We start from the raw sequence: 14,260 nt of genomic DNA, 5'->3' as shown, positions 1-14,260 counted from the left end.
AGAAGTTTCCAACAGGTTGCACAGGAGTCACTGGGACCTCATGACCCAGCCCCAGGAAGACAGAGAGACTGGCCCGCCCTGGCCCAGCTTCCCCGCCCGAGGCCAGCACGGTGTCACCTCCAGGGCCTCCATGGCCAGCTCAGGGGGGTTGTGGTAGTGGATCTTCTTGGGGTAGCGGGCAGCCTCCTCGTGCAGGTAGTGGCCGGCCTGTCTGTAGTGCAGCAGGTAGACGGTGGGTGGCTGCTGCTGCTTCTCGGCGACCTTGCCCAGCATGTAGTGGATGAGCCACTCCTCCTCGTCACCATCGCCCTCGCAGTGCGCTGCCGATGAGAAACAGTGCCTGGCTGTCTCCAGCATGCTGTCGCGCCGGCCCTCCATCTGGAACGAGAGCACGAGACCGGGCTGGCCAAGGCCCAGGGCCCAAACCTGCCCAGGACTGTGCCTTATGCTGCGGGAAGCCCTGTTGCCTTCTTTGCGAAGTTATAATCTTTTCAACAACCCCGACACACAGAAGTGCCATCACCATTTCATAGCTGGGGACACTGAGTGTGTGGAGAGGCCACAGGACCTGTCCGTAGCACACTTCAAGTAAGGCACAGAGCTAGACGGACATGTCAACTCCAGTGTCCTTTCTTTTACCATCCACCTGCAGTATCTGCACTACACAGTCCAGTAGTTTACGAAGGACCTCCTGATCCCTTCTGAAGGTCCCAACTGTGACCCTCACTATGGCTGCACTGAGGTCCTCTGCCTGGGAAGGGGAAAAAGCCTGAGGCCAGGGCTGCCGGGAGAACCAGGCCAACAGCAGCTCTGCTGTGTCAGTCTGAGAATGCAAAGAGTCACCACCAATGTTCTGAGCCCTGCATTGCAGGCGATGAGCGCTTCATTCTCTCCCCGGCTCTTCATTCTCTCCCCGGCTCACTAGGGTGGGAAAGTGGAGCTGGAGAGGGTGTGCACCCAACACCTGACGACACAGCACTGGAGAGGATACGCACCCCTGAGGTCCCACAGGACTTCACACCTGGTCCTCTGCACCCTTCCAGAGGGACCTGGGGTACAGAATGGCAGATTCCTGAGCCCCACCCAAGATCCATGGCCTTGGAGCTGTGCCTCCAGCCACCTTCTCACACTCAAGGGTGGAAACAGCCAGGACAGAGATCACCTTCTAAGAGGCTTTCCAACTCAGAGGATCACATTCCCCAGTCCCTGTATAAGGGCTATGGGCCAGCACCTAGGTGCTATCCATGTGGAATGTCAGCCATCATGGGCTTGCATCCCTTCCTCCCAGAGCTCCTGGGCTAGGACGTAGAATGAAGACTGCCAGGGTGGGGCTGGAGGGGCAGCTGTTCCCAGAATCCCAGGTCTCTGGCCCCTCATCTCCATGGCCCTAGCTCAACAGCAGGGAAGCTGCAACCTCTTCTAGTCTCATCTCAGGGACCAAAGGACAGGAGAGGCTGTAGGCACTGAGCTCTGGCAAGGGCACTGCCTGCCTCCTGTGAGAGGAATACCTGTGCCTCACTGTGCACAGGAAGGCTGCCCTAGGGATGTCTGTCCACCGGACGCTGATCTGTGTGAACCTCCTATAGCAACAGCCCTGGCTGGCTGGGCCAGCACAAAGAACCCCCAGCACTCTGTCAAACCCTCCCTGGGAAAGAAAACTGCCACCTAGGAATCAAGACACCATCAGTGGGTGAGATACGATAGAGAGAATCACACTGGAGAGCCAGGACACAGCACAAGCCAAGTAAGTCCATCGTACCCCTCTAAAATGGGATTCTGTAGCACATCTGGGTAAGTAAAAGGCAGCCACTCACTGGAGTCCTGTTCTGACCGCTCGGTAGCCATGCGGCCTCAACCAAGTCACTAGCCCTCTGCCCAGCCAGCTCTGCCTGTAAGGGTCCTAAAGCTACCTCCTGAGAAAGGAAGGGCAACTGTGAGGAGCCCCATCTGGTCTGGCACCACACAGATCCCCACCAAGAGGCCAAGCCCCTCCCTCCCCCACACAAAGCACATGCCACCAGAGTCCCTGTCCTCAGTAGGTGTGGTGGTCAGGACACTTCAGGCAGAAGAGGAGGGAGAGCACTGAGGGTCCACTATATCCCAGAACTCTGCCAGACACCCTCACACTACCCGTCCACCCCTGAGCAAGATGCATGCCTGCTGCCACAACACCTCGTTCACCTCACGGGCAGGGTGCCTGGCCCCGGGTGGGCCCAGGAGAGGAGCTAAGGAGGTGTCAGTTCTCACAATGCTGCCACACAGGAGGAACCATCAGCCAGCTCACAGCCAAAACCACAGCAGGGACATCAAGTTCCTCCCTCAAGCCATACAACTAGAAGGCTCTGGCTGCAAAACCTTTGCCCTTGCCTGAGAACTGACAACAGGGAAACCGCCGGTTTTCCTGTAAGACACCCCTTTGGCAAGTTTGCAGGCAGAAGCCGAAATGCACAGCTATCAACATGTGTCCTATAGCTCCTCTGATCAGACACAATAAGCCCAAACAGCTCTAGCAACCAAGGGGCTGTGTCCTCATGACATACTTCAAAGTAGGAAACTGCCTTAACAGAGGTAGAAAAAAAACCAAGAGGCAACTAGGAGGCAGCCCTGTGAGGCAGTTTTCACCCTGGGGCACAATGCCAAACCTCCTTCCTTCCCTGCCTGCAGGGACACCTGCACACCCAGTGGATTTCCATCTCTTTCCTACCACCCCCAACACCCCAGGAAGATGGCCTAGGAGCCCAGTTTCAGGTCCTGAACTACCTGAGCCAAGAGCTTCCAAAGGATCAAAATGGAGTTCAACCACAGAGGCCAAGAGCTACGCAGGAGAAAGAACAGTCAGGGGGAAGAGGTGTGCAGGGAGTCGACCTGGGTCTCCTATCTGTTGCCCACTCTCTGCCTTCCCTGCCCCTTCCTGGGAAAGGCAAAAGTTCCCTCCTCTTGGGGAGCTCTACAAACAAAACCCTCAAGTACCAATGGCAGAAAGGGCACTCTGATTTCTCATCATATTTACTTCCTGGAAAACCTCTATTCTGCTAAATCCTACTGGGCTTCACTGGTGGGGGTTAAATAAAGAATCCCAAGGTCTGTGCTCCACCCACCCCACTGAGTCCCAGCAGAGGACAACAGTGTTCCTGGTGTGGGCAGGGAGTTAGCTCCAAGCCGGCTCAGCCCTGGGGCCATGACACTTGAAACAGCATGGAGCTCGGGGCCTCCGCACAGGATGGTCACAGCAAAAGAAAGCTACATGGCATGAGTAGAGCACAACAACATGGTGCTGAGTAAAAAAGAAGCTCAACGCCATACACAGCACAACAGCATTTGGGCGAGAAGAAAAGAACAAGTAAATCACAGCATTCCTTCTAGGAGGACATGTATACATAAGAAATAGTGTTTGTTTAAGGTCTGGAAAGATACAAGTCTAACTGTAGGTTGCTCGGAAGCAGGAATGAAGGGACTAGAAGGCGGGGTGGGGAGGAGCCAAAAAGATTTTAGCTTTGTCTTTACTGTGGCAATTGTTCTAAAGAAGGTGTTTCTTGTATAACTGAAGAGTGGTTTCTATAATGGAGGGGATGGTTAAAACAAGGGCCATGCTCCCCTCCTCTCGCCCATTTTTCTTCCAGGGTTTGGCCTTGGCACAGAACCCAACACCTGCCCTTGCCCCACAGCCACACTACCCTTCTCACCACCTTTGTCCTCTACCACCGGTGCCAGGCTTGTCCCCAGGATACCATGTCTAACCCACCCAGGGAGTCCACTTCTGACTGTGAGTCCCTGATGGGACCTTTTGACGAGCTCCCCACTCCCCCTGAAAGAAGTTCTGATGCCCAGTAACGTGTGGGTTCACGCACTCTGGGCAGAGAAAGAGAGGGAAAACCTTAGGGCCGGAGTGCCCTGAGTCCAGCCCCCTGAGACACCCCTCCGGGTGCATGGGTGGTGGCATGCAGAGCTCATGGGAAGGTGAGGTCACTGGCATTCCTCAAACAACAGCCCGAGGTTGAGCCCCAGGTCGTGTTTCTGGTTTGCCCTTGTCAAGCATGGGTGACATGTGGAGACTGAGGAAATATGTGGAGAGAGAAAGGGATTTCAGCCTTTTTGAAGCTTTCTCAAAGTGCACTCCGATGTCTGGCGGGACCTCATGTGGGAACTCCGAGGCCCCCATGGCTGTGGACGCAGCAGCAACGGCAGTCACACCAGCACAGGAATGTTCAGGAATGTTCAGATTCTGCTGGTACTCTTCCAGCACAGCCCCCTAGCACTTTCACTGACACCCATCCCCACCCAGCTTCGTTCTGTAGTCTGTCTCTTGCTGATTTCTGCACCTAGTCTGATGGTATAATATAGATTACTGCAAAGTTAAATGGCAAATGTTGACAAAAAATGTGGGATTTCATGAAGTTGATGAAAGTATTGTAGACAAAGCCTTTATGAGCACCGGGCACATTTAACACGGTTGACAACCACCCAAAGGGAGGACAACTGTTCAAGGAAGAGACCATAATACACTCTTCTAAGGCACAAAGACATCAGAGAATCCTGTGAGAGGGAAGCAGCCCTCAAATATTTCTGCAGAGGTAGCTGTCTAAATTTATGCTGCTGAGGTGAAGGGACATCATAGCATGCTATCGTAAAACTACTGGGAAATTAAGCTCCCCGCATACCAACCAAACTCAGTCCTTCTTGGTTCCTTTGAAGAATTAACACAACCTTGCAATTATTACCAAAATCCTAGTAAGGTAAGATTTAGGAGTTATTTTCATTATTATTTAATTACTAAGATAAAGTCCCAACCACACCTTTTGGCACTATTCACTAGGCTGAGCCTCACTGTGAGTGGATCAGCTTTGTGATCCTTTGCTAGGAACTGCCCTCAAACAGCAGCCCCGCCCCCTCACACTCCTGCTAGTGGGTAGGGATGCCACCCAGGTACAAAAGGAGCCACCGGGGGAGGGTGACATTTATGTCATTATTACACTCCCATTTATGCTTTTCTGTACCAATTGAATTTTTTTTTTTTAAAGATTTTATTTATTTATTTGACAGAGAGAGATCACAAGTAGACGGAGAGGCAGGCAGAGAGAGAGAGAGGGAAGCAGGCTTCTTGCTGAGCAGAGAGCCCGATGTGGGACTCAATCCCAGGACCCTGAGATCATGACCTGAGCCGAAGGCAGAGGCTTAACCCACTGAGCCACCCAGGCGCCCCTCCAATTGAATTTTTAACACTTAAGGACACCTCACTTCTATATAAAATCAGTAAAAGCAACAAAGAACAGTTACTTCCTTGCACAAGGCTAGGACTTCCCCTACTTAGCAAAATGTGGGAAGGTCAGGGTCATCAGGAGGCCAAGCACTCTGGAAGCCTGTGACCTGCCTCTGAAGGCTCGTGGGTGCCAGAGGTAGGGGACTGGGCATGACAACAGGGGCCTAAACTCAAGGACGGAGGGGCTTTCAGGATGGTAGCACAGCCATAGTTGAGAGTCTCACTGACCAGGCTGCTCTGAGTTCCCATAACAATCCAATGGAAGCACTAACAAGGCCATTATCTTGTTTGGATTGTGACCACATATAATCACTGAAAGAAACAGGCCCCTTTAGCACTCTGCTCTCCTAGAATCCCTTCTGGACCATGCCATCTTATTGCCACACCAGCCTTAAAGATGTCAGTGGGACTCCTTCACTTCCATCTCAAGGAGCCAAGGGTGCCCTGCTCAACAGAGACCTCAGGCCAGACACCCAGCAACCCGCACTAGGGGAACTCCCTACCAAGATGGATTTCAAAATTCCCAACACAGTGTTAAAAATTTTACAAGGACTCAAGAACTTCCTTTGAAGGAACGGGGAAGAGACAGCTACTTCTGGTGGCCAACACCCCTCCCGGCCTCTCCACTGCCAGGAAACTGATGGCTCACCAGCCAGATCACCAGAGCCTGGCCCCAAATACACCCACACCAGACTAGGTGTCTAAAGACCAAGGACCAAGCTGTCACTGACCAGAGTTAGCTTCAGTCTCACAAGGAGAATCATCTGTGAGCTCCCAGCATGGTTGTGAGGACAAGCGCAAGGAATGGATAGGACAGAACTTTGCCACCTGAGGGCACTTGAGTCAGATGGCGGGATGGCGGTCCCTCTGCAGAACCCCTCCTCACCTGCTGCACAAGCTCAGGGGGCAGCTCAGCTCTCCACTGCTTCAGCTGGCGTGAGGCAAAGGAGTGCAGGGCGTAGGACATGGTGCCATACTCAATCCACAGGGACAGGTTGGAGCTGTCAATTTCCAGGGCCCGCCGGAAGCAGTTCAGGACAGGTGTGGCATGCTTCCAGATGGGCCCGTCACTCTTCAGCTCATTGGAGTTCAGCTTGTCTTGAATACGACTGGCCCGGGCCAGAGCCATGCCTGCCCAGGAATCAAACCTGTGGTCACGACAAAAGCGCCAGTAAACACACCGCTGCCCTTACAGCACTGCAGACACGATAGCCTGCAGGGTGGCGATCCCAGGTCTGTGGGAGCCCGTCTCCCAGGCCAGGGCCCAGAGCCCAGCTCCACCACCCAGCAACTCCATGTCTCTGAGCTATGAAATATGGCTAAGAAAACCCACTGCAATGGGGCACCTGGGTGGCTCAGTCCGTTAAGCATCTGCCTTCGGCTTGGGTCAGATCCCAGAGTCCTGGGATTGAGCCCCACATGGGGCTCCCTGCTAGGCCGGGAGCCTGCTTCTCCCTCTCCCTCTGCCCCTCCCCCTGCTCCTTCTCTCTCTCTCTCTCTCTCTCTCTCTCTCTCTCTAGTAAATAAAATAAAAATCTAAAAGAATAAAAGGAGAAAACCCACCTCAAGAGAGCAGGACTGCTGGGACAGCACAAGACCTGAATCTTAGGTCATCTAGCACCTCACAGATACTCAGTAAGTGTTCTAAGAGGATCCCCACCAATTCGAGCCCAAATTGTGCTCACATGCATGGTGGGCTCTTGGACTCTGCTCCCCTTTGCTTCCTTGCTTGGAAGGGTTAGCCCTAGAATGCCTCTGATGGGAAAGAAAAGGGGTGCTTTACAAGGCATTGCTCCTCCAAGACAATAGGAAGGCTCCCATCCTGCTGCCTAATCCCTCACTGGTAGCTCCTGCCACCAACACACTCACTAACCAAAAGCATGGCACAGCCGAGACCCCAAAAACACAGCCATGCAGCTTCTGCATGGTTCTCCCTCCGGCACCTTGACCACATTCTGCCCTCTCCAGCTCAGTTCCCAGCAGCAAGACGGAGAGCGGGGGAACCACAGGATGGCTAAGACCCTACTGCTCTGAGATCGCCTGAAAGAAAGTGGTAGGGAAAATGCAGAAGGTTCTCTGAGATGGAGACCAAGGCTAAGAGGATTTCTGGGCACTTGGGAGAGTGGAATTTCCTGAGTGCAAGTGTATACAACAGAAAAGGCAGTAATCACATGACAGATGCTACCCTCCCTGAATGCTAACAATTCTTGACCCACTGCTACACAAACTTTAAAACTGGCCAACTGCCTTCCTGGACTATTTGACAGTCCCAAGGTGTGGTAGGGACACAACAAACTTATGAAGCTCACACATGCTTCTACCACACTCCAGGTACCTGGAGATGAGAAAGTGCGAACAAAGGAACAGTAAAGAGGCCTAAAGGCTTAGATGGTATCAGGAGATAGCAAAAACGAAGGCTTTGGCCCCTGTGTGGAGGTTCCAAGTGTACCATTTCCTCCTCAGGGTCTGGGGCTCCAGGGCTCCGCTCAGATCACCTCCAGGAGGTAGCACAGGAGGAGGTGTCAAGCTCCCCTCAATGGTGGGAACCCCGTCAGGGACTTTCTACCAGGGCTAGCTCCTTCCACACTGAGGATTTTCCCCTCTTAACTCCTCCCAGAGTGCCTTCACAAGCCCCTTTGCCCTTGCCTTGAGGGAAAAGACCACATCACAGTGTATGGCCAAACACCTGCATGAGTACCAAAATGGAAACTACTACCTGCAGTCACAAATATAAGTAACCAAGAATACAGACACATCATCATAAAACCTCAAAATGCTCCTCTATGTGCTAACAAAAGCAAAGTCCTGATGTGGGTTCTTGATTCTAGCAGGGCAATACACAATCCACACTCGGGAAATGCTGACCCACAGGGACAAAGGGGGCCGGCCCAAGGGCCCGTGATGCCATGAACTCAGGAGGAGGAAGTGTCCAGAACCTGCGTGCTGGGCTCTTACTCATGTGGGGCAGGTTTGTTCCTAGCACTAGGGCCAGAGTTGTTTCTTTGGCAGAGGGATGAGCTGTCTTGGGGCCTAATCCTTTCTTGTCCCCCCAAATGCCACTCTCTGAAATACCTGCCCAAGGTGCCCCAATCCCAGCTGAGCCAGACCAGATGAAATAGTGAAATGAAGACCGGTCAAGAAAAGCTGTTGCTAGGGGCGCCTGGGTGGCTCAGTGGGTTAAAGCCTCTGCTTTCGGCTCAGGTCATGATCCCAGGGTCTTGGGATCGAGCCCCGCATCGGGCTCTCTGCTCGGCAGGGAGCCTGCTTCCTCCTCTCTCTCTCTCTGCCTGCCTCTCTGCCTACCTGTGATCTCTGTCTGTCAAATGAAATGAATAAAATCTTTAAAAAAAAAAAAAAAAAAAGAAAGAAAAAGAAAAGCTGTTGCTAGCATCCTCAAAGACTCTGTTTTCCCCACAAGAACCACGAACATACACTGGCCAGAACACTCCACCATCCACCCAACTGTCATGGGCTTCACCTGTACCTAGAGGTCTCAGAAGATTTAAAGAAAAAAACAGTATCTGAACTTCCATCCTAACTAGCACAGAAGAAGAGACTGAGCCCAAGTTTTCCCTGACACCTGCTTGTTAGGGAGGGAATGAAGGGGGCCCAGGACTGGGCCACCAAGTTCCTCCTGGCCCTGGGGCCAGTCCTCACAGGACATCCCACCTCCCTGGGAGGGCTCTTGGCAGGCTGAGCCTGGCAGGTTGATACCGTCCGAAGAAGTGTATGTACAGGTTTGAAGGAGGCCCAGTTGAGCTGTCACGAGCCTCATCTTATAGCCCAAGTGGCTGCTGGGTGAGAGGTCCCACACCAGGCTCCTACCTCCCCACAGAGAGGTGGGTTTTATCACCCTTACCTTTTAGACATGGAGAGAGCAGCACAAAGGAGGTGACTGCTCACTGTCTAGAGCTGTGAGCACTCAGCCAGCCTGAGCGCGGCTCTGCTCCACCACACTGGCCCACAGTGACCCCAGAGAGGACATCCAGGGGCACCGGCACATGGCTCCCTGCCTGGAGGAAAGCAGAGGCTGAGCAACAGGGGGCTCTGGGAGAACCTTTCCCACAGGCTACAGAAGTTATGTCAATTGGTTTCTCCATTCAGATCCCAATCCCTCCCCTAGGCTAGGTGGATCCTGACAAAGGGGAGCTCTCCGGTTTCGCCTGAGGGTGGGCAGCCACTGTGGCCTGGCCCCTGAGTACTTACCTATAGATACTACTCTGGACCCTTCAGACACAAATCTTACCTTGACCCAAGGCTAACCTCCTAGGTGTGGTAGCCATGAGGAAATGTTCCCTCTCAATCAAATGAACTAGACTTTATGAGTAGGGCCCTTACCCTAAAATAAGGAAACAACCATAACTAAAGACATGTAGAACACATCAGCCCACTTTCCAGGGCTGGCAGCCAGGAAAAGAAGCAGCATACAACCAATAGGATGGAACCAGGGGGCACTCCCTTCCCCTGCTGGCCTGCATCCAAACGGACAGCTCATACCTTCTCTGATCCCAACGCTCATCCCAGGTATCTTCTAGAAAGAAGCCTACTTCATTGCTCTTCTTTTTATGAAGAACTTGCCTTTCCCCAAAACTGCAGAGTGCTAAACACACTTTCTCATTTGTTTTTCCCTGATCTCTTTGCTAGAGCAGGGAAACCCCAAACTGGCCCAGTGAGGAGCTTGCTGGGCTGGAGTCACCCCAGCCCTCCCTGCCTGGCCCAATGCCCAGGTCACTGACCTGTTGGGGCAGATGCAGATGTCATGCATGTAGAACTTGATGGCCTTGGACTGCTCCTTGTTTTTGAAATGGTAATCAGCCAGGAGGTAGTAGAGCTCATTCACCACTGGAGGGGAGGGGTCGGCTCCTTCTGGGAGGCAGGGTACCTAGCAGGGGAAGGACCAAGGATAAGGAGAGAGGGAGTCAGGGTCTCAGGTGTGACCAGTCATGCTGCAAACCCAGGACCATTCACATTAGCACAGGATAGACTCTAGGCTTCTCATGGCCCTGACCTGTGGTACAGAACAAGGAAAGAAGCCAAGGTGCATAAGCAGCAGTGCTGGAGGAAAAAAATGACAGGACACAGTCCCATTACACTCAGTTCCTACCTCAGCTGAGGCGCCCTCAATGTAGGCGGAGACTTTGTCCAGGCTCAGCGCTGGCCTTTCTGTGCGGGGCACAATGGTGGCAATTCTCTTCAGAAGGTTGGCCAAGTCAGCAGACACAGTGCTAGTCTTGTAGCTGTCAAATTCAGGAAGGGTCTTGGGCTTAAAGTACTCGAACATAAACAGGGCATCCTCCCATATAAGGTCGACCTTGAGAAAAGACAAAAAGCAGATCACAGTGTAGTCAGGGCAAAAGCAGAAAGGGAAAAGTTCTTCCATGGAAACAACACAGATGAGGTTACAATATATTAGAGTTTAGAAAAAGACTTGTACACCCTTAAAAATGTGCATACCCACTGTAATCCCCAAAACCACGTATCTGAAGAGCACACAAGTAAACTGGCATCCGCCTGGCCTTTATAAAGACAAATATTGGAAACTGAGGGCCGCACTCTGTGAACCCATGTGGCCATGCCAGAAGGTAGGTTCAATCATGAGTGGGGACTGTGGCCAGGTCACAGACCCTCTCGTTGAGCCTCAGCTGTCCCACCGCTTGCTCTGGATAAGGGCGGTTCTGCATTCTGTATGGTGCCCTATGGGTGCCCTGCCCAAGTAGCTCCCATTCAGGGGATGGAACTGGTAAGACTGGAGAATAAATGATGAGCCATGAGGTCATATACCCAACACTGCTCTGAAAATCAAACAGGAACAAATGAAAACCTCTAATGAATTATTTGTATTACCCAAATTGGAAAAAGAAATCCTTTGAAAATTGCCATGCCGCACTTTTGAATGTTAGGCAACATCTGTGAAGGTAGTCTTTGCAAGGAAAATCCTTTTCCAGGGTGCCTGGGTGGCTCAGTCTTTAAGCATCTGCCTTCGGCTCAGGTTATGATCCCAGGCTCCTGGGATTGAATCCAGGGTCAGGCTCCCTGCTCAGTGGGAAATCTGCTTCTCCCTCTCCCACTCCCCTTGCTTGTATTTGAGCTCACTCTCTGTCAAATAAATTTTTTAAAATCTTAAAAAAAAAAAAAAAAAAAGAAAGAAAATCCTTTTCCTGTGATCAGACTATGTCCAACCATCATCTCATTCTCCTGGTGCAAAAGCGATGTGTCTGATGTCCTTTGAGAGTATACAGAGCCCCTGCTGCTCTGAACCCCACTCCTCTGCAAAGGGGCAGGTGCAGTGGGTTGGGGCAGCTCCCTCACCTGCTGGGCCGAGTGCTCCTCCAGGTACCTGGCTTTACTCTTCTTGCTTGGAAAGCTGTACAGACAGTAGAAGCACTGCTCCAAGGCCGTCTCCAGCTCCTCCTTGTAGGGGTGTGTGTCTTCAGAGGTGGATGCAGCGAGTTCCTTCTGGAGAACTCGTACCTATGGTAGGCAGGAAGAGATGCCTGAGAAGGCCCATAGCTTCCCTGGCACAGTGGGACCCCAGGGAGACCACCACTCTGTTAATTCTGTTGACCTGAGGAAGCTATGTCTGTTGGACCTGTTTCCTGGAAAGGGCCTATTCTACTCACAGGAACCGTTCTGGGCCCAGCTCTGACAGTGACCTCCTAAAGAGCTTCCTGCCAAACTGCCTTCCTTCCAGCATGCCCAGTCAATATCTACCAGCTGCTAGAAGGGGATATTATATGCCCTCTGGGAACTTCTCTACTTATTTATTGGCCATTCATTTGCTTCCCAAATATTTACTGAGCACCTCCTTATGCTAGGCACAGTGTGAAACAGTCCAGAAGCTCAGATTCCAATAGAGGGGCAGTTAATTAAGCAAGTGGTTATAATGCAACATGGTAAACCCCATTAGGGCTGAGGGAGTTTGAGAGTGACTCCTTCTCTCTCAGTATAAAATATAAAAATAAGGCAGAAAATATATCCAAAGAAATAATATCCCGAATATATCCAAAGCACAAAATATAGCCAAAGAAATAATAAATTATCCTCTCAGACAACACTGAACATAAGTCAGTTAAATTAGAAATCAGTATATAAAGGTAGCAAATACCAAACGTCAAAACTTAGAGCATGCAGCTAAAAACATACGTGGAGAAAACATAACCTTCAACACATGTACTAAAAGAGTGAACACTGTCAGTGAGTGGCCATCCAAGCACAGTGTAGCACAAGGCCTTTCCCATATGCTTCTACACATAGAAGACTGAAAAAGACTCAGACCTTAATGAAGGGAAGATGTTACTTGAGGGATGGTTTAAGCATGGTGCAAATTCAGTGGGGGATAAGCATGTAGTGTTTCCCATTAAGTTTCACACATAAATTTATAACACATTTTAATAAAAGGAAGAAGTTACCGGGGTCCCTGGGTGGCTCGGTTGGTTAAGCATCCAAATCTTGATTTCAGCTCAGGTCATGATCTCAGGGTGATGAGATCGAGCCCTGCATCTGGCTCCACACTCAGCAGGGAATCTGCTTGAGGATTCTCTCCCTCTGCTTCTCTCCCCGCTTATGCATGCTCTCTCTTGCTCACTCTCTCTCAAATAAATAAATAACTTTTTAAAGATTTCATTTATTTATTTGAAAGTGAGTGAGCAAGCGAGCGAGAGAGTGAGAGTGCATGCATGAGCAGGGGGCAGGGCAACAGGAGAGCTGGAGAAGCAGACTTCCCACTGAGCAAGGAGCCTGACTTCGGGCTCAATCCCAGGACTCTGGGATCATGACCTGAGCCGAAGGCAGATGCTTAACTGACTGAGCCACCCAATTGCCCCAATAAATAATCTTTAAAAAAAAAAAAAAAAAGAAAAAAAAAAGGAAGAAATTACTCAAAGGATGCTTTAAACACAGTATCCTTTCAAACAATTCAGCAAATGTCTTTTCACACAGGTTTTTAAACACAAGTTTGTAAACACATCTTAATATCAGGAAGATGTTACTGACTGACCTTATTATACAAGATGTTGAGCACATGGTTTTTTCCAATGCTCCTGTACTAATTTAGAAACACTAATAGCTTAAAGATAGCAAGATGTGGGAAAAAAAACAAACAAGAAAGAGGGAACGCTGAAATAAGCTTTCACCACAATTAAGTTACAAAAAACACAACCTACATCCAAATAAACCATAAGTATTAATGTGGCAATTAATGACTTAGGAAGCAAAGAAAAAAAAACAGATCAATAAACCAATAGCCGATAGTTTGGGAAAATATTATTTATTTATTTATTTTAGATTTATTTATTTGACACAGAGAACACAAGCAGGGGTAATAGCAGAGGGAGAAGGAGAAGCTCAGTAGGGAGCCTGATGCAGGGCTTGATCCCAGGACCCTAGGATTATGACCTGAGCCAAAAGCAGACACTTAACAACCGAGCCACCCAGGCGCCCCTGAAAAAGCTAATTTAGATAAGCTTCAGGAAAGACTGGCTTATAAAAAAAGGAAAAGAGGAAGCACAAATAAATGATTTTAGCACTGAAACAGAGGGATAACCAGAGGTACCACAGAGACTTTAAATCATAAGCATACTTCATGAACAACTTTATGCTTATGTGGACACTATTTCAAAAATATAATTGGTTTAACAAAAGAAAATCTAAATAGGTGTAGAATCTCCAAAGAAAGGGTCAATAGTTTAAAATTTATTCTCCCCCCCCCCCCAAAAGAAGAGAGAGAGCTCAAGGCTGGGGTGACAAACTATGGCCCAGGGGGCAAATCCTCCCACTGCCTATTTCTGTATAGCTCAGAAGCTAAGATTGGCATTTACATTTTTAAATGATTGAAAAAAAAAAAAGCAAAAGAAGAATGTTATTTTGTAACATATGAAATTCAAATTTCTGCATCCACAAGTTTTTACATATTATCTTTACATACTGACAATGGCTGCTTCTGCACTGCAATGGGAGAGCTGAGTATCTGCAACAGAGCCTCTATGGCCGACAGAAGCTTCAAAG

At 50.2% G+C, this 14,260-nt stretch overlaps 1 protein-coding gene across 1 annotated transcript in view; it reads right to left on the bottom strand.

Moving 5' to 3' along the window:
- Window positions 1-14,260, bottom strand: part of CABIN1 (calcineurin binding protein 1) — a 158,411-nt gene that overhangs the window by 84,134 nt on the left and 60,017 nt on the right. Inside the window, 5 exon segments of the mRNA XM_047696245.1 lie at window positions 118-378; window positions 6,144-6,405; window positions 9,994-10,139; window positions 10,362-10,568; window positions 11,567-11,728. Coding sequence (XP_047552201.1) covers window positions 118-378; window positions 6,144-6,405; window positions 9,994-10,139; window positions 10,362-10,568; window positions 11,567-11,728 — 1,038 coding nt within the window.

This window comes from Lutra lutra, chromosome 12, assembly GCF_902655055.1.
Source record: "Lutra lutra chromosome 12, mLutLut1.2, whole genome shotgun sequence".
Classification (NCBI taxonomy): domain Eukaryota; kingdom Metazoa; phylum Chordata; class Mammalia; order Carnivora; family Mustelidae; genus Lutra; species Lutra lutra.
Note: the sequence above shows the minus strand (reverse complement) of the source record. Positions and strands in the feature narration are given on the sequence as shown.